This window comes from Pagrus pagrus (genome assembly GCF_965226575.1).
Source record: "Pagrus pagrus genome assembly, chromosome: 21".
NCBI classification, from domain to species: Eukaryota; Metazoa; Chordata; class Actinopteri; order Spariformes; family Sparidae; genus Pagrus; species Pagrus pagrus.
In genome coordinates, this window is record NC_140208.1 from 2,037,025 (window position 1) to 2,059,937 (window position 22,913).

The 22,913-nt window shown below is 42.8% G+C and overlaps 1 protein-coding gene across 4 annotated transcripts; it reads left to right on the top strand.

Moving 5' to 3' along the window:
* Positions 1 to 341: 341 nt before the first annotated feature.
* On the top strand, positions 342 to 18,195 carry LOC311250500 (pleckstrin homology domain-containing family A member 1-like). Of its 4 annotated transcripts, none has more exons than XR_014621294.1 (13): positions 342 to 434; positions 2,339 to 2,524; positions 4,922 to 4,978; positions 5,244 to 5,289; positions 6,019 to 6,116; positions 7,159 to 7,284; positions 8,467 to 8,604; positions 8,934 to 9,002; positions 10,074 to 10,138; positions 10,239 to 10,302; positions 10,631 to 10,720; positions 13,658 to 13,832; positions 15,367 to 15,459. XR_014621294.1 is itself a non-coding variant. In XM_084342220.1 (13 exons), the coding sequence occupies exons 2-13, from the start codon at positions 2,384 to 2,386 to the stop codon at positions 15,623 to 15,625; spliced, it is 1,227 nt and encodes a 408-aa protein (XP_084198346.1). In that variant the 5' UTR covers positions 342 to 434; positions 2,339 to 2,383; the 3' UTR covers positions 15,626 to 18,195. The 4 variants fall into 4 exon arrangements, 3 of the variants coding, with proteins under 3 accessions (XP_084198346.1, XP_084198347.1, XP_084198345.1); XM_084342220.1 differs by lacking the exon at positions 13,658 to 13,832 and adding an exon at positions 11,965 to 12,038 and having other exon boundaries at positions 15,367 to 18,195; XM_084342221.1 differs by lacking the exon at positions 13,658 to 13,832 and adding an exon at positions 11,965 to 12,005 and having other exon boundaries at positions 15,367 to 18,195.
* Positions 18,196 to 22,913: the final 4,718 nt, after the last annotated feature.

Below are 22,913 nucleotides of genomic sequence, written 5' to 3' on the forward strand. Positions count from 1 at the left end.
TCATGTTTAAAATAGATAACTTGTTTACAGTAAATGCTTGTCTGCTGGTTTATTTTGTTACCTTCCAGCTGATCAGTCAGCCATGATGATGGTTGTGTCAGACGTACAATGGACAAACGATGGAGCATGATCAATAGTTAATACTGGCGGTGCTGAGGTGGGTGGTGCGTTTAGCCGGGGGCCCAAACCAAATCATCTTCTTCTCATATAACTTTCTGTTGCGATTAAAAGTCTTATTTTTTCACATCTATATGTTGTTGCCATGCCATTGGGTGTTCCGGTATTTTACTTTGAAGTCCACACGGAAGTAACGCTGTTGTCGGCTGCTTTTATTTTTACAGCTGAAACCGGAAGCGGTTGGGGGGTTTTTTTGCGTGCAGCTTGACGTCGGTGCCTGACAGCTGCCACACTGGACTCGGACTGAGCAGAACTGTGTAAGTAAACCCACAATCCGCCGCTTTCCCGGCCCGTGCGGCGCCACACGGCCGGACTGGGTCGTGCTCAGACAAATATCCTCCCAAAAATATAATAATTCACGAGCGTGAGGGGTCGAGCAGAGAGCTAATGGAGGCGGGAGAGGAAGCGGTCGATGTTTCAGGCCTGTGACAACAGTTTGATCTCCACAGGGAGGGATTGTGTGCTGATGGCTGTTGAAATGGACCACAGTGGGTTCTGTTCTGGTGTGCGTGTTTGTGGCTGTGTGGATTGATGGTATCTAGCTGAGAGTAACAGTGGCGGACACACGATGAGCTCGTGGTTTACACATGAGATATAAACCAGTAATGTGACGGTCGACATGGAGGAAAGTGGGTCTGGGTTTTCCTGAGCTGGTCTCTTGTAGACGAACATTTTAACATAACGTGAAGTTGATGTGTGTCTGTGGTGCAGCAGTGAGCTTCATGCTTTAATACACGTTAAATGTACTGTAAATGTGTACAGTGTGCCTGGGATTGATGATAGACGCTATTATATCAGCTCCACTGTTGATGTACTGTTGATTTTATAGACTTTTAAAAGTGAGTCTCTCACACAGAGCTGACTGTTTGATCAATAAGCTGATTGGAAGAAAGTTATCTGCAATTATTCTGATAATCCATTAATTGTTTCAGTCATTTTTCAAGCAGGAGTGTCAGAAATGTGTTTGTCCCCGCAGCTTAGTGAATGAAATATGCTAAAGGAACAGTTCACCCAAAAATTAAAACCCAGTCACCATCTCCTCCCTCCACGCTGATGTAAAGTCAGGTGAGGTCAACATTTCTGGATTTTCATTTACGACGTCACTGCTCCTTTCAGGTGTTTGATTCTTGGTTGGACAGAACCTGACATTTGAAGAGCTTACCTTGTATTCTGGGAAACTGAGGTGGTTTCTGAGATTGTGCAATTCATCGTTAATACCCAGAAGTAAAGTTAGTAATGGAAATAATAGTTGCAGCTCTTCTGTTAAACACAGTGAGTTTATACTGATTGACTGACTGTTCTCGCTGTCACTTTGTTTCAGCAGCTGTAGTTTTCCTATAATAAATGTAATCCTCTAAAATCATGCATAGAGTCAGTGTAGTTTTGAATTGTATGGGACAGTAGGACGGTAGGACAGAAGGACAGAAGGCCTCGGGGGAACCAACACCCGTCCACAAGAGGAGAGCTGTTCTTCAGGACTGGCTTGTAATTGGAAAAAGTTAGTTAGACATAAAGTGTATCATTCTCAAAGCCTGTTAAGTTAAAGCTTGAAAACAAAGTTAGTAACACACACACACACACACACACACACACACACACCATGAACACATGACTTTTCAGGTGTTTTCCTGCATTTGGAAATTCCTCTTCTGCAACAATATGCAACTTAAAAAAAGCCTGAAACTGAGAGTTGAAGAAAATGGAAATAGAGGCTGTGTTCAAATCCTCATTCCGGGTGTTTTAACCTCCTCACCTGCTTGTAGCAACAGGTTTAGTCTTGAGAGGGAACTGAAGGGTTCGAGTTTCAGCAGATGGACAGTTCTCATGCTCGTGCTGTAAGATTGAAATAATGACTTTCAGCATTTATTTGAAGTTGTGAGGTGAAGAGTGCTTTTTATAAACTGTCCCCCAGATTCAGGACACTGTGCTGTGTATAAAAAGGTCTACACTACCTACACTGTTCATCTTTTGTGGGTGATAAAACGTTTAAAAGCTGCGTCAGGTCCAATCTGATCAAATACAAAGCCAACAGAATCAAACATGTCACTGTTGTGATCTGTGCATTGAGTAACACGCAGCCTGACTGCAGCTATAAACTTCAGAGCGTAGCTCCTTTCACCTGAGGTAACTCTACATGTCGACCTGTCCCGCCTCCTGGCAGCGTTCCTGTGATGCTCCAGGGCGGGCTGAGCTGGTCCGGGTCGCGATGCCTTACGTGGACCGACAGAATCGCATCTGCGGATTCCTGGACATCGAGGAGAATGAGAGCAGCGGCAGGTTCCTGCGCAGATACTTCATCCTGGACACGCAGCAGGGCAACCTGCTGTGGTACATGGACAACCCACAGGTGAGGCTGTGTGTGTGTGTGTGTGTGTGTGTGTGTGTGTGTGTGTGTGTGTGTGTGTGTGTGTGTGCGCACTGAAAACATCTGAACATACAGCTGCATCTCTATAAATAGTCCGTGTGTGTATGTAAGTTTAAACAGTGTCTGGTTTTCTTGCTAACAGCTCTGGTGCCTTCGTTTTGATGCTGGTGGCGTGTTTGTACTGTGGGAAACTTAACAGTGTGAAGTTACAGTGATAGATTAATTTCCTTCCTTCCAGGCAGCTATTATTAACAGTACTTATCACTTGCACACTTGCAGCGACTTGAGACTTGCTCCAGGAGATAATCCGTCGCATAGTTGCCTGTATTGTTTTCATTGAAGTCAAGCGATCGGTGGTAATGTAGTCTGACTCACGGATGCAGACGGTGCTTGTAAGTCTGCCTTCAGGCGTCTATTTTTTTATAATAGATTAACTGGTTTGATTCAGTTTTTTCTTTTTGAAGTCAAAATTCTCTGATTCCAGCTTCTTAATAGTGAATATTTTCAGTTGTATGACAGTAAACTGAATCTGTTTGGGTTGTGGACACAACAAGACATTTGAGGAGGTCGTCTTGGGATTTGGGAAACACTGGTCGACATCTTCCTACATTTAAAAGCTCAAACAACTGATCACTTCATCAACAGAGTAATTAACAGATTAATTGGCAATGAAAATAATCAATCAATAGTTGCAGCCCTTTTTTCCTCCCTTCTGATATCTGTGAGCTACTGTTCGCTGTTGCTATGGGAAACAACAACAACCCCTGAGCGAGGAACATGCACACTTAAACTGACAACACTTAACACGAACCTTATCGCTGAAGCTGCGAATGTAAACGAGATAGCAGCTCTTTCCCATCAGGGGGATTTAACCACTTAATGCCAGAACTCGCCTGGTTCCACCCGACAGGCGGAGCCGTCGCTACATCCTGGGCTTTAGTTTGCGCCACCCAAGACAATTGTGATTGCTTTAAAGAAATACAACATTAATTATTTTTTCAGAGGGTTGCATTTCAGCCTCAACTCTCAGATGTCTGTGGCACTCGGCCCAAAGACTGGTTCAATTCCACTGGAGACAAATCTTTACAAACATGTCACAAATGCTTAGTTTTCATATTTTTTTAAAAAAGCTCGGTAATTTTCCAAAACAGCTGGACACTTTTGAGCAGATGTTGGTCAAACAGGAGGAAACAGTCCATTTGTAGGGGACTATTTTCAGCAGCGGATTAATTCACATTTGTTGCTCCAGTGAGTATTTGGGGCAGAAGGACGGTGTATGTGTAATGGAGTCAGACTGAGAATTGCACCGTCAGTACAGTTCACAGAAATGGTGTGGACCAAAATACAGCGAGGCAGAAGATACTCAACCAGAGGGAGGTGAGCTGCTAACAATATGAGCTGTAAAAGGCCTCAACAAAGGTAGGAAACCCTGAGATAATCTGGGGTGAAAAGATAAAGAGGAAGTCGTGGGTTTATAGGAACAGATCTGAACACGATTGGTTGAATCTATAAAAGGAGACTTTTCACCTGTGACTAGTCAGACGGCCCATATCGTACACATCTGAGTGCTTTGACGGATCATGTGTCAAACTATACAGATAAACAGGAACCAGAACAAACATCGAAAAAGGTTAGTAGCATCTATGTTTCCCACAGCCGGGGAAGTCCTCAAACACGGCGGCCTCAGGCAGGTCGGCTGACGCAGCTGCTGCCAGTGCACAGATGTTTGACTCTGGCAGCTTATAGTTAATATTTGCTGCTGATAGTGCTGTGTGGTGGGACAACATCTTATATCACAATACAGTTAAATTCATATACAGATAACAATATGTATTGTTTTCTAAATAAAATGAAGTGAGTAGTTTAACGACCACATGGAAAGGCTTTTGTTTTATTGCATTTTAAATGGGCGCTTTCTTACATCTCGACTGGACGTTCATACACCCAAACCACGTCCATGCAGCAGAGGCAGCTCCTCTTTTAGGTACACACTCCTCGTTTTGTCCCGTCTGGTGGTCGTCCTTCTGTTCAGAAAATTACCCCCAATTACTTGTGACGTGGAACCAATCAAGTAGTGTTGTGGGCAGGTCATTGAATGAGACAACAGAATGGTGACTGCAGACAAAGACACAACACAAACAAAACACAAACACAAAAAACACAGATACCAATAATCCAAAAGACACTTGATATATTGAATAAAGAGTGTCTTTGCACGACACATCTTATCATATTGCACAGCCCTACTTAAGTAACAAAATCAGTCCTTGTTTCCCCAAAATACTGTCTTTACTACTGACATTACTTCTGTTCTACTTCCACTGCTACTTCTGTTCATAATGAAACTAATGGTTATAATTTTTGTGTTTCTTTGTGCAGAATCTGCCCAAAGGTGCAGACAAGGTGGGATCTCTCAAACTCACCTACATCTCCAAAGTGAGTCCTCTCTCAGTTACACACACACAGTTTTAATGTGACCAATACTTTGGTTTATGATCAAATACCTGGACATGTTAGCATGCTAACATGCTAAACTAAGACGATCGTGGTAAAGATTACAGACCCTAAACATCCTGTTAGCATGGCCACATGCAGTCTTCTTCTTCTTCTTCTTCTTCTTCTTCTACATGTTTCCATTCAAATGCAGCTCAATTTTATTCAGAATCTCTAGAAAATTAATGCTTTTCTCTCTTTTGTTCAGGTCAGTGATGCCACCAAACTCAGACCGAAGGCAGAGTTCTGCTTTGGTAAGTTCATCTTCACTTTCTTCTCCCTATCTTTATTACTTTCCTACCTCCCTCTTTCCCCAAGTCAGACCTGATCACCACCATCAGTGTTGGACATAAATACCTGCATCCAGCTCCCAACATCTGGTGGAAAACCTGATGTAGCAGCAGATAAATGCACATTTAGCTGCATTCTTCAGGTGTCCACGTAGTTTTGGCCATCGATTGCTTTTCCCTCAAACCTCCTCAACTCTGTCTCCGTCATTTCTTCCTGTCCAATCTGCTCTATTCCCACTCCTTCCTTGCTTCCTTCCTTTCTCGTTTCTCCCTTTTTCCCCTCTCTGCCTCCCTCTTTTCCTCCCCCGTAAGGTTTATTTCCTCTCTTTTGTCCCTCGCTGCTTGTTGTTGTTCCTCTGGTGGCCAACGGTAGCTTTTTGTCACTCAATAGGAGGAAACTGTACAATATCCCTGACCTGACCTCTGTATGTGTATATGTGTGTGTGTGTGTGTGTGTGTGTATTTGCATCTGGATTGGATGTTAGCATACACACACACACACACACACACACACACACACTAACATCCTCTGCCTCTGAGAAACCAGAAACAAACTGATATTTTTAGATCTGCATGATTTGCATGCAGCTCGGTGTAGTTTTTCTTCTTCCTCCTCTCGTGCTTTCTTTTGTCGAGTGTTTTAAACCAAGAAGATAAAAACCAACACATCTCATGTTGTCTCTCTCTGTGTAGTTATAAATGCAGGAATGAGGAAGTTTTATCTGCAGGCCAACGACCAGCAGGACTTGGTGGAATGGATCAGTGTTCTCAACAATGCCACCAAGATTACTGTGAGCCTCACACACACACACACACACACACACACACACACACTGATGGATCAATAGGTGACCCTGTTTTTCCCGTTGTTGTAGGCCGCTCTGTCTTCTGCCTCAGGCTGCAGCAGATGGAAAATTACCCATCAGGCCACAGAGATAAAGTTCAGTTCAGAGAGTTTAACTGGAGCGAGAACAGGAAAGGCTTTCATAGCCACCTGCAGCTGCAGTGTTCATCAGTAGGGAAACACAGGTGTCGTGTTCGTCCATTCTCACAACTATACGTTCCTTTTTTTTAACGTTTTATTTGTACCACAGAATTCATTCATTCTGTCGTTTAGTAAGTAAACATCTATTACACTGTACGTAAGTTTCACAGACTATAGATCTGTAGATAAGAACCAAAGATCAAAGAAACAACAAAAATGCTAGAAACAAACACCGCTTCAGAAATCATCTCCATCCATACAGCAAACATGAAAATAGTATCCCAAGGCCGTTCACGTGCACTGGGCATGTAGGCTGATGATATTTAGAAATGCCGTTGGCCCCGCACTGCGCAGGCTGTTGTAAACAGGAAGCAGATTGTATACTCTGTTGCTTGGCTACAGAAACTACTATGACCGAGGCAGTGAAACATTTCTGCTCTTCACAGGATCTTATGGATAATTTGTCATCAAAACATTCAGCAGCCGTTTCTGTCTCTCTTTTCCATCACTGTGTTATTAATGTCTGTTTGTGTCTTTCTAAATATAACGTCAAACAATCTAACATCCATTTCCTCACTGAGCAAACTCAAATATTCCAATAACATAACAGTTCACATTTGCCAATGATGATACAAACGCTGATAAAAGTGTGTGTCTGTGTCATCGTTTCCGCTGTCTGTCCGGCCGTTAACACTGAAAATGTTTCGCTTCTGTTCGGAGTTGAAATACAAGATGAAAGCTCCTTGAAGAGATAAGAAAACAAAGATAAACCTTGCACTTAAAACCTGTGGGTGTCGACCGTGTGCTCGACAGACGGGCCTGTTGTTCATCTCCTTTTGTGTTTTTAGGTGCCAAAGCCAGGCGAGGGCCACACCGCCCACGCAGAGACTCCCCAGGAAGCCCTTGGAGCCATGAAACAGGTCTCCTACAAGACTGAGATCATAGGAGGAGTCCCTATCATCACTGCAACACAGGTAACACACACACACTGTCATGTGCGTTGCCTTAGCAGAAGCTTATCAGGTCCGGTCCTGCCTGCGATGGTATGCAGCCACAGACACGTGACCCAACACGCATCAACACAGACGAGTGACGGCTGGTTTGAATTTTATGACTCGAAGACTTTTAACATCTGTCCTGCATCTAAACTCAGCTGCTGGGAAACTAAAGACACTGAGAGCTCATCAAGAATTAATTTATTAAAGTATCAATTGAGTCACCATCAGTCAGGACTGAAGATCACACAAAATGAATAAAATCTAGGAGTGTGGAGCTCCAGTAGAAAGAAGGAAGTCTGCCAGACCGCAGAGCCTAGCAGCTCGAGGCTACATTAGCTGCTACTAGCATAACACACCCAGAAGAATGCATGGAACAAAAAAAGATATTATTCTTCTGATAAATGAAGTCTGTAGATAAAAGACTAAATCGAGGTCACAAATTTGAAAATGTGAGAACTGATAATGTTGTGACTGTTGTAAGTAAAATGAAACAATGATAACAGTTTTAACATTTTGTCAAAGACCTCTATGTGTTGTTTGGCAGAGATATCTACTGAAGATATCATGCTAACCGGCTAGTCCCTGCCAAAGCTCCCAGGCCGGACCGTGAGCTGCACGGCTAACTGAGCTAACCAGCTAATACCAGCTTCAGTTAGCAGTTTCTCTGGTGATTTGTGCCTGTATTTGTTTAGAGTATTATTTCGCCAGGTGGCCAATTCTTACATATTGCACCTTTAATAATGCTTCACATGACTTCTTGTATGTGAAAGGGTTCTCACGTAGACAAACTTGTTGCATTTCTCAGGTCATGTTCTGGTTTTGAAGTCTTCCACTTTGCTTTGGTTTTCGAGTGTTTCCGCTTTCATCAGCACCGTTTATGGCTGCAGCAGTTAGAGACTAGCTGGTGAACACAGCGGAGCATTTAGCAGCTAAAGAGTCAGTTTTCTCAGGAGTTGGTGGAAACCAAATCGAACTGAAAGTAATAAAATTAAATAAAAGAATATTGTGCAGATCAGCAAAAGAAATGTAAATGGATGCTTACGTTGCTCCATATTTGCCAGATGTGTAAAGAAGAAGACTATGAAATATTTAGCTTTTCTAAGTATTACGAGATGATGTCGAGCAAACTTTATAATTGTGTGTATGTGTGTGCTTCAGGAGCAGGGGGAGGGGCAGAACGGGGCGGACCGCGGAGGTTTGAAGCGTGGTCAGAATCAGCTGCCCTACTTCCTGTCCAGAGGAGCTCAGGACCATACCGTCATCAAGGCTGGATACTGTGTCAAACAGGGAGCTGTGGTGAGAGTATACCTACTCTTTATGAAATGTACATGATTACATTCCTGCTCCTCAGAGGATGAACCCTTTTGAATTTAATGAACTCATGACCTTTTCTTAAGTTACGACAAACTTTACATTTTAATCTGCACGACTGGGAAGACTACAAAAATGGCTGAATCATCAAGATCTTCTTTGTTTCTGTGAAAAAAAACCCAAAGCAGCCATCTTACTAAACCAGCTTTGTGAACAGCTAATGTGTTTTTGTCAGTTGAAGTAAAACAAAGTGTGCATAAGAGGGTTAAGCTAACTAATACACTGATGTCAATATGTCTGCTCCTCTTCCTCAGATGAAGAACTGGAAGAGGAGGTACTTCATGCTGGATGAAAACGCCGTCAGCTACTTTAAATCTGACCTGGTGAGAAAATCTGTTTTTTAGTTGTTTGAGTGAAGTGATCATTTAAAACATCCTGTGACAGCAGAGAGCTGCCTGCAACCAGGTTATTAAAGAGCATGTGAGCATGCTGACTGTTAGAGTACCTTACACGTACATGTACTCATGAACACACACACAGACACACACACACACACAAACACACACCATTTTCTAGAACTTTACACTGCACACATTTACCTCCCATAACAAGAAATAAACTGAAAGGAAAAATGAAATACAGAAAGAAGTATAGCACTCAAGTGTGTGTGTGTGTGTGTGTGTGTGTGTGTGTGTGTGTGTGCGCGTTTGTGTGTGCAGCGAGGCTTGTTATATGCCCTCAGCCAGTTGTGCGTCTCTACACGCTGCAGCATGCGTCCTGAATACCTCCTCATATGATCCACGTGTGGACAGATAAGCGAGTCCCAACTACAGCCTGTCTGGAGACACACCCAGTGTGTGTGTGTGTGTGTGTGTGTGTGTGTGTGTGTGTGTGTGTGTGTGTGTGTGTGTGTGTGTGTGTGTGTGTGTGTGTGTGTGTGTGTGTGTGCGTGCGTACTTGCTGTGTGCTCATGCCTTAATATTGATGTAATGAGTACAACTGTTGAGAAAATTGTCACTTCTTGAAAACGTTACAACAGAGAACAGGGTTGTGAAGTGTGAGGAGAGGTTTCTCCCCGGCTGTAAAGATCTTCTCAATGTTCCTCAACATAGCAACACAAGATTGTCCTGGATACATAAAACTTCTTTGACTAGCCTGTAATTATCAACTATGATGAGTCGCTAACCAGCAGAGAAATGCCAGTGTTAAGTTACCAAAGCTGTGGACATGCGTCAGCTGTTCTAGTGAAAAGGAGAAAGTGACTCAGGTACAAAGTATTTTACGGAAGGTTTCCTGTTCGTGACAAGGTGAAGAAAATAAATCAAATCAGGAAACATGCGACAAACATAGCACAAAAATGAGTCATGGGGGTTTCTAAGAACCATACCTGTGGCTGTGCATGTTCTTAGATGTTGTGAAGCGTCTCTAATTGTTTCCTCTCCTCTTCCTCGTAGGAGAGGGAGGCGCTGAAAGTCATCCCGCTGAAGGAGATTCACAAAGTGCAGGAGTGCAAACAGAGGTCGGTGACATTTCCTGTTAGCAGGTGAATCTGTGCTGCTGATTCAGCTCAGCACATCTAAACATTTCTGCTGCTTTGGTCTCTGCTCTGTATTCTGCAGTGAGCCCATGATGAGGGACAACCTGTTCGAAATGGTCACCAGCTCCAGAACCTTCTACGTACAGGTAACACACACGAACAGGACTCACTGAGGGTCGGGTCTGATAGTCAGGACTCAGGCTTTGCTTACCTTCATTCTTCTTGTAGGAGTTTTAAGGTTTGTGGATGGATTGACATGAAGAATTGTGCAGACAGTTTCCTAATGTCTCCTGATCGCTGTAGGGATCGCTTAACTTGTCCTCCAGCGCCACCTGCAGGCTGACATGTGGTTGTATTAAAAACGTCACAGCAGCTATCGGTTAGAAAAATACATTAACATTGTCTATCTGTGTGTGTGTGTGTGTGTGTGTGTGTGTGTGTGTGTGTGTGTGTGTGTGTGTGTGTGTGTGTCAGGCTGACAGTCCAGAGGACATGCACAGCTGGATTAAGGCCATCTCAGGGGCGATCGTGGCTCAGCGCGGCCCCGGACGCTCAGCAAACACTGTAGGTGTCCTGTCACACTCATGTTGTACTTACTTATGTTATGAAAGAGGAAATATCTACCTGAACACCCACAGCTCTCCAAGGACTCAAACTATATGTGGTAAAACAAGTTCTGACACTTTTCCATGCTGAATTTCTTTTTTCTAGTCATTTTCTAAGAGTCACAGCACTCACACACGTGCATAAACACACAAGCACATACAAGATACATTAAGATCAACTCTGCTTCTCTCCTCCAGCTGAGCAGCAAAGCTCTGTTGCTTTTGGTGGAGTTGCTCCATCTTGTGGCAGAAGGAGTTACTGCAGCGCACAAAAAGTTAAACAAGGTTTAAAACGTGGGGCAATTTATTTAATCTGAGATATACAACTTCCTGTCGTCTGTATACCGTAGTTAGGAACATAGTAATTGTAAATCAGTCACTAGGTGAATGTTGGTACATACATGTCAGTCTGTTAATATCATGTAGTGGTACCTCACATATTGAACAGATTTGGTTCATGATTTATAATTTTTTTCTCTTTTTTTAGGACGTTCACAACCTGAAGATGATGATAATGATGATAATGATGATGATGATGATGTTGGAAATGTGTTTTCATGTCCTGAAAAGTGTTTTCTTTTGCACAAATTGTCTGAAACAATACACCTTACACACACACAAACACACACAACGACTGATATTTCTCCCTCTCTCTCTCCGTTCTTACTCTCCCTCAGTCTCCTCTCTCTGTTTGAAGAGTTTCCTTCCAAAACGACACAATGAACCACCAGAATAATGAGCTTCTGTAAAATTAAATAAATAAAATCAGTCTGCACGACCATAACAATTCGGATGGAAGTGTAACGCTGGCCAGAAAAGTTGATTCCCACCCTGAGCACGATGTCTGGAGGGAAAATGGCTGCCGCATGAATATGGTGTATGCAGTTATCTGATAATAATAAGTGGAGCACATGTTCTGTTCCCAGTCTAGGAACAAGCTGTTACACAGTGTTTCCAGGCAGCATTTTCCAGACATGTATAACATGAATGTTCTGTACACTATATTGAAATGAAAATATAATCAGCATAACATTCACCCCCCAAAAAACTCAAGGTAATGTAAAATAGTTGCATATGAATGTTAGCTGGTTGGTAACGGGACAGTTCGTGGCAGCAGGGCCTCTGTGGATGGATGTGTGGTCTTTTGGAAAGAAGCTCTTCTCATTACTGTCACTGAGCTGTGCTATAATATGTTGTTTTCAGATCCGTCAGGCCAGAAGGCTGTCCAGCCCTTGTATACAGAGGTATACACCATTCTGCAGTGGTGAATGCAGCACGTATGTGACCCCATGCCCTTTCCCCCAACCCCCCTCCATTCACCCCAGTCACCAGCCACCCCTTACCGAGCATCGACTCTGCACACTGCAGGAGTTTTCTGGTTCTGTGTCCAACTGAGGCTTTCTTATTTTTATCCAACAGCACAGAAGCCACAGTGAACCCTGTAGTGTTCACCCATCCTAAAGCTGCTGCTAGCTGTATGGTTTGGATAGTTTGCTACCTAATGCTAAAGCAGTGGAGCAGCCTGTCGTAACAGCAGGTCGATAGTTTGTAGATTTACATGAATTGTATTTAAGATTCATCTCAAATACAATCCAGAATTTGCTTTTCAAAATGGGCAAAACCTGAATATTTAGGACTCTGTTGTTTCATTTCCACCTGCATTAACACGAGTCTTTGATCCACATTGTCTCTGAATCTGTGGCTCAATTCACAACTTGGAATTCAAACTGAAATCTGTCTTCTGTGTACCTCAAGACAATCCCGATCCTCGCTTCAAGACCCTCATATGCCATCAGTAGTCGTCAACACCATTTACGTAAACAGACAGAACCGGACATTTCCAACAGCTGTCTTCAGCTGTGGTGATTTCTCTTGTATAACTGTGGCAACCTTGGTGTTTCCACACTGCCATTTGCAGTTTACCTGATGTAGATTGAAAAGCATGGCTGCACTGCCTCATTACCTGGACATTAGCGGTGCTTTATGGGCTAACATCAGCAATTTGTACTCCTACCCTGCCAGTCTGCACTGACATTAGAGGAGCGGTACCAAGAGCAGCAACTTTACTGCTGGACTGTCGTTTTATTTCAGGGATCGTGCCATGAAAATGTCAGGGATGCAACATTGAAATAAGTAACATAACAAGACAATACATAACAATGTAACGTTAGCTAGATGGCAGGTAAGCTACAGAGACACCAGCAGAGTAGAAGCGAGAGTTCTCGTTACCTTTAGTTTGAAGTGTGTCTCTGATAAAACGTCCATTTGAGAGAAGAGAATTGTCTCGCTGTAGTTAGGGTTAGGTTACATGTCTGACGCGGTTTGATGCAGGTGGAAAAGTGAGTCCTAAATTGGTCTGGGATCAATAAAACAAAGACCTACGAGTGCTGCATGAAATAGTCCTGCTAACTGACCTTTGACCTGAGTCCCGGTCTGTAGGCAGATGTGCTTGCTCAACACTGATGATCATCTCATGCCTGAATGCTGTTTGTTGGCAGCATCCCCATCCTCCATCATAACTCGTCCCACCCAGGCATCATCGTCCTCTTATTGATCTTTTCTTCTCATTTTTTGATATTTTTACACGTTAAGTTGTCACGTGGGCACATCCATCCACATATCAGTCAGGTCAATCTGTACTTCCCCTCTCATTCTCATAACCAATCATGTCTGAACTTTTTTTTCCCTTCGTCCTCGTCTCAGCTCTTTTCTTCATGTTGTGTGTCATTATTCACATCTTAACAGCATTTACAGCGTTCCTGACTCCCAGCAGGACTTGGCAAAACCAAACTCATCATGAGCTTTTTCTTTTTTCCCCGCTAACCCTCTGTCATGTTGTCTTTCTGTCTTTCTGCTTGTTTGTGTGTGCGTGTGTGTGCATGTGTCTGCTTTTCAGAGAGTGAGGTGTGACAGTGACGTACTAACCTTCCCCAAATGAGCCCTGCTGCCTACTTCCTGCCCCTCCCACTGCTGCTCATCGTCCAATCACCAAGCCCCACTGCCTCTCCGCTTCCTTAGCAACTGCTGTTCGATCCTGCCCTGCTCCTTGGCAACTGCAGCATCACTCGTTCGTACGTGTTGCTTGTAACTGCATGAACCCTCGTGTTACAGTCACAATTCACAGCATTTTCTTCGGATGGATATTGTGTGACCCCGTATCTCAGCAATTAAGCTGGCAGGTAAAATGTCAACATGAGGGACCAAAGGACGAATCGTACTTTTCAGGATAGTTCAGTCGTCCATGTTGTACTTATGATCTTTACTGTTACTGTGCAATAGATTTACAAAGTTTGAGCAGTAGTTTTGAGAATCTAGACAATGTCAGGTTGGAGCACTTCAAGACTTAAATTGCAATGAATCGTCAAAGCGAAAGATGAACAGCTGTGTTAAAAAATATCTGGTTCTTTTATTTTCTAAAAAGTCAAGGTACAAGTCTGTGGACATCAAAACTTTCCCAAAGTTAAGAAACATCCAGTTGCAGAGCTTCAGATTAACAGCTGTTGGAAGAGCTAGTTCACAAGTAGCTTACAGTTGTTAGCTGACCAACTGTCAATCACCAAACATGTAATGCTTCTCAAGCAGCCATGTGTTAGCTCCTCTAGGACCACCAGGATCTACGCTTTAGCTAGAAGTGCTAAACAGCTTTTCTTCTGCTAATTAATCAAGAGCTTTTTGGCAGCCATTCAGGACATCGTCAGCATCTTTGAACCCCAAATTTCCTTACGTTACATGATCTGGTCATCATCAGTCCATGAAATTATTAAGATTAAGATCATCTTGTCAAACTCAAAGTGAGCAGCTCCTGCTGAACAGATATCTGTCACACTGCTCCTGTGATCTGGCTGCTATCTAATACCAAATGTTTACTGAGCTTAACTCTAACCCATACAGTGACCTGAGATGCATGTCAATCAAATCATGTCAAAATTTACTAGGTAAATGTTTCCTTGATCATCAGCAAACATAACTTTGTAATCTGAAAGTGCTGAAGTGTCGGGGTTGGATGCTATTATTGCAACCTATTTGATACTTCAGACCTAAAACCTGAAATCTTTTCCATTTTTTGCTATCACTGAAAGTGAGTAAGAGTATTTATGGAAGTCTATTTCTACCAGTAAAGGCAAAAAGAAAGAAAAAAGCTCATGCTGAAGAATAATTACAAGATAAAAGTTGTGAATATGACATACAAAGTCAAAATTAAGAGAAAAAAGGTGACATTTTAAGATAAGAAGTCAGAATTATGAGATAAAAAGTTTACTCCTGCAGTCGATCTTTTATTTTATTTCTTTTATCTTTTACTGGTGGAAATTGGATTCCGTACAAATTTCCAAATTATGAAACATTTAGTTTCCTGGTGAACAAGATGACGTTAAACTTCTACATTTTGACCGGCAGCTTAATTAGATGCCTTGTCTGAAGGAAGAGAAGAAATCTGACAGACTTGTCCTTTTACTGTCTCCTCTCCTCACTCTGCACTCCTCATCCACCCATCCTCCATCCACTGAGTCACCCCTCTGTTCAGTCCATGCACCGATCCATCCATCCATCATTCACAACCGTCTGTCTCTTCTGCCTCTCACTTCCTCTCCTCCTTCCTCTCTCCAGGAACGCAGTGACCACTCCTCTCCTTCCCCAACATCCTCCTCCACCTTCTACTTCCCCCTTGACCAGGAGCTACACTACCCACAATCCTCCTCCAGCACCACCTCAGCGGGCCCTCAGCCTCACGCTGGACACGCACCGCCAGGACAACTTCCTGGGCCTGCTGCCGTGGAGGCTGAGCGGCGTCCAGTCCGTGATGATGCCCCTTCCTTCGGCGCGCTCCCGCCTGTCGCTGCAGGAGACGGTGCAGTCTTCAAAGTAACGGAGGAGATCGAGTCCCCGTGGAAACGGCGCAGCGAGATCGCCCGGCTGGGATTTGTTGTCAGCGATGGCGGGGAGGAGCTTAACAGTCGCACCACTGATAATTCTGACCTGCACATGACACTGATTTGATCATAATTATTGACGATCTCTAAAGGACACACATATACACACTTCTACACGAGCTCCATGTGCTGACTGCTCTTAGAAAACTACCTGACCGGTCACATGATCCTTCAACAAAACTTCCTGGGACCATTTATTGTACGTGTGTGCACATGTGGAATAGGACCTTCTTCCTCTGCTGTTTTTTCCTTCACTTTTGTCTTCCCGGATATTATTCACAAAGTTTTGCTGCGGGGCAAACAGAAACCATGTTGTCATGCAAAGAAAAAAAATCTTTAATTGTACAGTGAAGTTTTAACGTGTTTCAGTAGCACAAGAATCGTTAAACCCTGCTCACCGCACAGTGATGAGCAGGATTCATGATTCGTGTAAGAAACGGACGAACCAAAGTTTGCAGTCTCGTGGTTTTTCAACAGCAGCAGTGTGAAAAACTGTGTCAGTTGTCTGTGACGCTGAGAGACTGACTAATCCAGCTTCTCAGTTTATTTTTGAAGACAATCCCATTTAATATTTTAAACACTGGAGAGCTTTTACCGTCTCCTCTCTCTCATCTCCAGTTGAAAAGGTCATCCTGTCAAAAACGTCCAGACTCACTGAAAGTGCATTGTAAGAGATGTTCAAGACATCAAGCTCTTCTTGATTTTATTTTAAATAATTATCCATAAGACAGAAAGTCAAAGCATTTTCTAAATCTAAGGGCTGAGCCACACAAGCATTTATAATAGTTCAATTAAATACCAAACGAGGTTAATAACAGTGTAATCTGTGGATTCACTTTCGGGGGTGAAGTAAATTTAACCTGACGTGCCGGATAGTTATTTTACACAGAACCTTCTGGCAAGGCAGCTCCAGAAACAGTTTGGAGAAGAGCAGGCACTTTCAAAAAACTATTAACAGGTGATCGGACTTACCATCTGTCTATCACACACTGACTTCAACCAATCAGAGTGCTATCAGCGGAGCTAGTTGGTAAATCAAACTCAGAATCGAGAAAAGCCTTCAGTGCCGTTCTCTGCTCTTCTTTCAGTGAAATAATACTCTCCACTTCTGATATAAATTATTCCTCAGCACGCTAACTCTGACATGCCTTTAAGGCGTGGCCGCTGAGAGCCTGGGAGTCCAAAATGGAAAAATCTCACCACTCCAATTTTATACAGCCCGACTCTGCAGGAGTATAAACTCTCCACACAAGTGAAGCAGCATGTTTCGAGTGGATGGTACAAATGTTGGTTGTATTGTGTAATTAGTGAGCTAACTAGCTTGCTCAGTGGTAGGTAGCTTCCTTGTAGCAAGCCGGCTAGCGGGCTATTTTGGCTGCCAAGCGCCAGCATGTTATCCCCGTAAGTACTTAATACGTCATCAAGCTTCCAGCACCGCCTGTTTTGCGAGGTATAATGTTGTGGTGCCACTTTCTGCGCTAAGATTGATGCATTTAAGCGAAACATAAACCATCAACATATTTCCAGCAGTAATCCTGAGCCATTTATTATTTTTGAAAATGTATCATTCATAAAAAAAAGACAGATACAGTAACTATTACAATACGTGGACTTTCGATACGAGGTAAAACACAGTTATGAAATGTTTTCTGAAATAATCAACATGAACTCAAATCTGAATCCAGAGAAGACTGTAAATCTTTCAGCCGAAGCAAAAACATGAAATTTACCAAAGCAGTGACAACATACGACTGATAAATGACTTTGTTGTGCGCTCTGCACTGCACATGCGAGCAGGGAACCTGAGCTGAGCGCTTACAGTAAAACAAGGTCTCTAAATGTTTCTGGTAAGAGTAGAAGATAAGACGACTGATAAAGCAGCGTGGATTAAAGGACGCACTGCTGCGGACTGAAGTGTTGAGGGACTGATTTTCATTCTGCTCACCAGCTTAACTCACCTCACCTGCTGCACTGTACATTCATGTTACCGTTCCTTTGTGACTCCAGCACATGTTGATGTATTTGTTTTAATGTTTTTAGTGAAAAGATATTGGGAGACATGAAACCAAACTCATATTGTTGATTTGTTGATCTGTAAATGTTGTTTTGGACTCGGGAGCTGCAAACAGGGTTAGGAATCCAAAAACAGCCATTTTCCTGATTCAGTTCCTGTTTGCTCTCAGGTTGTCGTTGGAGGCTGTGGGTGTTTTTTTCTGTTCTGATGTGCTTTTATTTTTGATGACTTTATTGTTCACAGTGATGAGATGCTTTTGAGGAAAAATAAATCTACATATATGTTGTTTACTGACTTTTATAAACACGTGTGCATGAATGCATGCACACACATCCCCCCCTCCACCACTGTTGTTCCCTGTTAAACATAAGCTGGGTAAAGTGCCTGCGTTGTTCTTTCTAAAGAGTTGTTGAAAAGCTGTTTTGACCCTTTTTAGTGTGTACTTGATTCTAAGACCATGTGCTCTGTTTATTAAAAGACATTTGAACATAACTTAAACTGGATTCAGGTGTTTTCTTTGATGACAGATGTGCTGACGGAGAGTAGAAGTGGCAGGCAGGTGAGTTTACACTTGGATCGAAAAGCAGACGTGTTTGATTTGTTGACTCTGCAGGTGAGTTTTTTTTAGTGTTAGGTTGAAAACATGAGCTGACAAATGGCAGTTTAATGCAAAGTGACTCAGTGCACAATCATTCTAGAGCATTAACTTGTCTTTTCCTTCTTCTTTTATTTGTCTGCCCTCTGCAGTTCAAAGTTTCCTGCTTGTTTCACCTCTGATCCGCTGCTCCTGTGCTCTGTATGCCTGTAACGACAGTCAGCAAAATGAAAAGAAAAGAAAAATCTAAGAGAAAACCTGGTGATTAAACCAATAATACAGGGAAACACTTTCTTTAGGAGTTTCTGTAGGCCTTTGGTTCAACACCACTGACCATAGAAGTGAAACTCTGCTGCCATCGTGTGGGTTTAAAGGAGGAGCAGATCTGTGTAGGTCCACTAGGTGTCACTGTGTCCAAATCCAGAAAATCTTCTCACATACTGTATTTCCTCACATCAGGCTGGTTTATTCTGATCAATGGTTGGAGGAAGCCTCCATTCTTCATGCTGTTCCTCATCGGGTGGAGGCTCTCCAAATAAACTCTTCTGAGGCGGTTGTTGGTCATTAGGTCATGATTTCTGGACCGCAGCTGCAGCGCGTCAGTCCCACAGCCCCGTAACATGCTGCAACCACGTCCCACACCTCCAGGAGTTACGTAAGATGAACATCATCGAGGCCGAGTGCGATGAAGACATTTATCTGACTTGATGTTCAGTGCAGGTCCCAGGTCAAAATGACTTCTGGCACCTGTAGAGTGAAAGACATTGTGAAAGGATTTCTGTTTCTTACATTGGTGTCAAAAAAGGAGGAAGATGTTTTCTATTTTTTTTGTCATTCTTCAACTGGACTTCATGTTCCCCAGTGGAACAATGAATCACAGTGCACAGACTCATTGTTTAACTGCTCTCTGTAGGCATGTCGTTGGCCACGTCCCAATCAGTGATCTCAAAGCCCGGCCCGTTAGCCAAGTGGACCCACCAGCTTTTCATTCATTGTCGATGACAAACAAATGAACTGTGACCTGAAAGTGATGAAAAATTGGTAATGTGGTAACCAATCACACTCGAGCTCTGTGAGATATTTATTATTATGTCCTATTGTCGCTCTATTTATCAGTGTATTGTTTCTGGTTTGTCATTTCCTGTTTTATTTTGTAGCTTTATATCGTCTTGTGTCATGTGTTACCTTCCACTTCCTGTCTTCCCACCCTTTGTCTGCTCACCTGAGTTCCTCCCCAGCCTGCTTCATTCATCTGCCCTGTTGTGTTTTTCCATAATATCAGCTCCTCCCCTTCCTCCACTGATTCCCCTCACCTGTGTGTCTCCGCCTCTCTCCACCTGCACCTCATCCTCTCGTTAGTGTAGTTTGTATTTAAGTCCAGTCGTTAGTTTAGTCTTTGTTGGTTAGTTTCTTTTCGTCCTGTGCCTTTTCCTCAGTCCTTGTGATTCCTTTGTCTTCCTGCTTGTTCTCCGTGGCCTCTGGTTTGTCTTCAGTTTTGTGGTTCATTTGAGTGTTTTCTTTGGACTTTCTTTTGTCTGCCTGTTGTAGTTTGCATTTTTGGGTTTTTTGTTTTTTTTCCTTACTCATCTTTCCATTGACCCAATTTAAAGGAACTTCCAGGAACTCTTAACTGGTTATGAAACAGTCTGAATGTAATACTTATACCTCTATATGAAGGACTTAACCAAACAAGAACGTCAGCAAGAAGATTTGCTGTTTCTGTATAGTTATTATAGGTGTTGCATTGACGTAAAGGCGCCGAAACTGAATACAAACAGGCAACATTACGGTAATCATTCAGGATTTATACGTCTAAACAATGCCTTCACCTCATTACGTAACATCTGTTCTTCTCCAGCTGTTACAGTCGGCTCTAAATATCCACCAAAATATTTCCAAATCAGTCTCAGTTTATCTCGGCCGCTGAGACCTTAAAGAGAAACTCCCCGAAATGACTCTTGATTATTTATTCCTGACGGTAACCGGCCAAACAAAAGTTGAGGTCGGTGACATCTCAGCCAGATGTTTCCAGCAGTTAGAGTTGAGTTTGACATCAGAAAATTGCGGTAAACATGAGGAGCGTCTCAGAATAAAGGAGTGAGAGATCCCTTTTAAATCATGTTGTACTGAACTTCCACCTAAATTTCATTGTGACTTTTTCGAGGTGAAAATGTCTTGTTGGTGCTGCTGGAGGGAACGTTTATGTCAAGCAAACATGTAGTTTTGTAAGTTTGCGTTTCCCCACATCTTTCACTTTGCTGTTGAAACACAGAATATCTGCAGCTTAGAATAAAGTCAAGTGAAATAGGAAACATATCTTTATCACGTTCAGTCACAATTTATCAGTTTCTTAAATGACGCAGATTGTTTTCTGTTTGAGGGCTAAAGACGTTCACTTCAGGTCCTCTGCTCAGCCAAACACAATCACAGAGCACTGTCATTAATGGATCTCTTACATGGCCGTCCAGATGAAGCTTGGATGTAAGCTTGTCGGTAAAAGCTTGCGGATGTGATGCTCAGCTAGGCTGACGTGTAGAAAAACATCAGCCTACGAGTTTACATGAGACTGTCCCGCTTCCACAGGATGCTCTCCATCTGTCGTGATCCAAGAATCACATTTCTTTTAGTCGAGTGAACCAGGACGAAGCTAACTGCAGAGGTTAGCCCACAAAAATACATCATCCGTGCAGCGCTTTATAAAACTTTAAAACATTACCTCTCCATGAACCTTTCTGCCCGAGTCACGCAGAGACATTTTCAGTGGCAGTTTAACACTGAAGACAACAAAGATCCCACACAGCTTCATCAAACTACTTCTTTTGAGTTTGTAGTTTTGATTGAGAGACGAGATTTTCTTTTTTTTCACGACAGTCACTCACAAACCAGAAGCTGCTGCAGTATTTAGTACTTGTGAACATTTTCAGAAATATCCATATTAGCTTTCTTGCCCGAGTCAGATGAGAAGACCGATACCACCCTGATCCCTGTACACCAAATTTGAAACTACCACCAGCGGCCAGTAGTTTAGCTTAGCATAAAGACTGGAAACAGGGGGAAACAGCTAGCCTGGCTCTGATAGAAGGTTCAACAACTTCCTCTACCAGCACATCTAAAGCTGACTCGTTATTACATAACATAATATAACCAATGTGTTAGTCGGGCACTGTAACTTTATTTCATTTTCATTGTAATTTCCTTGAGTCGTAGGACAATTACAACAAAAACATTTCCAGGAACCTGGAACATTTTGGCCACAAAGAGATCCCGCTCTGGAGTAGTTTTTTCCAATGACCCAGGATCTTCAGTTTTTAAGAAGTGGTGGAAAAAAACAACATGCAAACCGGAGAAAAATCACTAATTTAGTTCCTAAATCCCGGGAAGTAGTCTTCAGTATCAGACCTGAAAGGAGGGGGGCCTGAATTATGATGCAGCTCAGAAAAAGAAAGGATTTTTCTGCCAAAGCAAATGGAAATGGTCATTTTTATTAGCTATGAGTTTGTGTATTTATCACACCAAACTAGACAACATGTCCTCGTATACTGATTCTTTATTAGCACTGTGCGCTCATCCGTCTAATGAAGACACTGCTGTCCAGCATCAACGAGACGAATGGGAGCGAGGGAGGAGCTGGCTCTGAGTTCATATTATAAATGGCCCTGCTGATAGACTCCAGAGGAGTCACCATGTTTTGTTTCATAGGAAGAGACAGAAACCAACCAGTGCTGCCAATTTTAGGATTTAAGAACCAACTGTGATGCTGCCAGTAAGAACAACATGAGAGCAAAACAAGGAGTCCTGCACCCCGCTGCTGTAAAGTCTGTCCAAAAACCCTCTACATTAAAGGAAAGCTGCTTTATTTGCCTTTAAGTGAAGCAATATGAGTGTGATATAAAATGTTAACCCCTGATGTGGAGTTTCAGCTTTTACACAGGAATACTTATCTTACTCCAGCTGCCCTGTGAGTATCCTAATATTAACTTCTTTCTTCGAGAGACACCTGGAAAACCCTGGAAAACAGACCGGAAGACATCCAGAAAAAGGTGTTATCATCATTTGACAAACAGTGTTTGAAGCTATGACTAACACATCATAGCTTCATGACTTGATAAGGTGCACGAAAGAGGCCTGATCGAGAACCTCAATGTCGCGAACATCCAAAGCTACCAAACAGTCACACATTGGTCTTTGTTTTCAGGGCCTTGCGATGCGTCCTAGATGCAGAATCAGTTGTTTTCCACTACAGCAGGGTATACAAGATGACGAGAGTGACATGCACTGGACCATTTTCAGCTATGTGTAATCACAGGCTGGCTATGTGTTGAGAAAACTCAATAGCCAGCATGTCTCTTGGCAAAAATAAACAGTTTTAGCCGTGCTAAGCCAGGGCTCTCAGGATGGCAGTGACATCATGATCCCCAGAGTTTATATTCCCAGACTCAGGGATGTTTTCAGTGTTTTCACATACCTTTCTTTTCTCAAAATTTCCAAGATCAGTCTGTCTTGACCACTTAGGTTGAGTGTGAAAATTACGATGACTGATATTGACGTTTGTTTTAGGAGGCGACCTCTAGTGGCCATAGAAATTATGACGGAAGTAAAAGAGGAAGTCAAGCGA

Excerpts from the sequence above, each read along its gene's own strand:
- LOC311250500 (XM_084342219.1), top strand. The coding sequence starts at position 2,384 with ATGCCTTACGTGGACCGACAGAATCGCATCTGCGGATTCCTGGACATC. Across the intron at positions 7,285-8,466 it reads CTATCATCACTGCAACACAG|GAGCAGGGGGAGGGGCAGAA; the intron begins GTAACACACACA and ends TGTGTGCTTCAG. Across the intron at positions 10,721-15,366 it reads CCGGACGCTCAGCAAACACT|GAACGCAGTGACCACTCCTC; the intron begins GTAGGTGTCCTG and ends TCCTCTCTCCAG.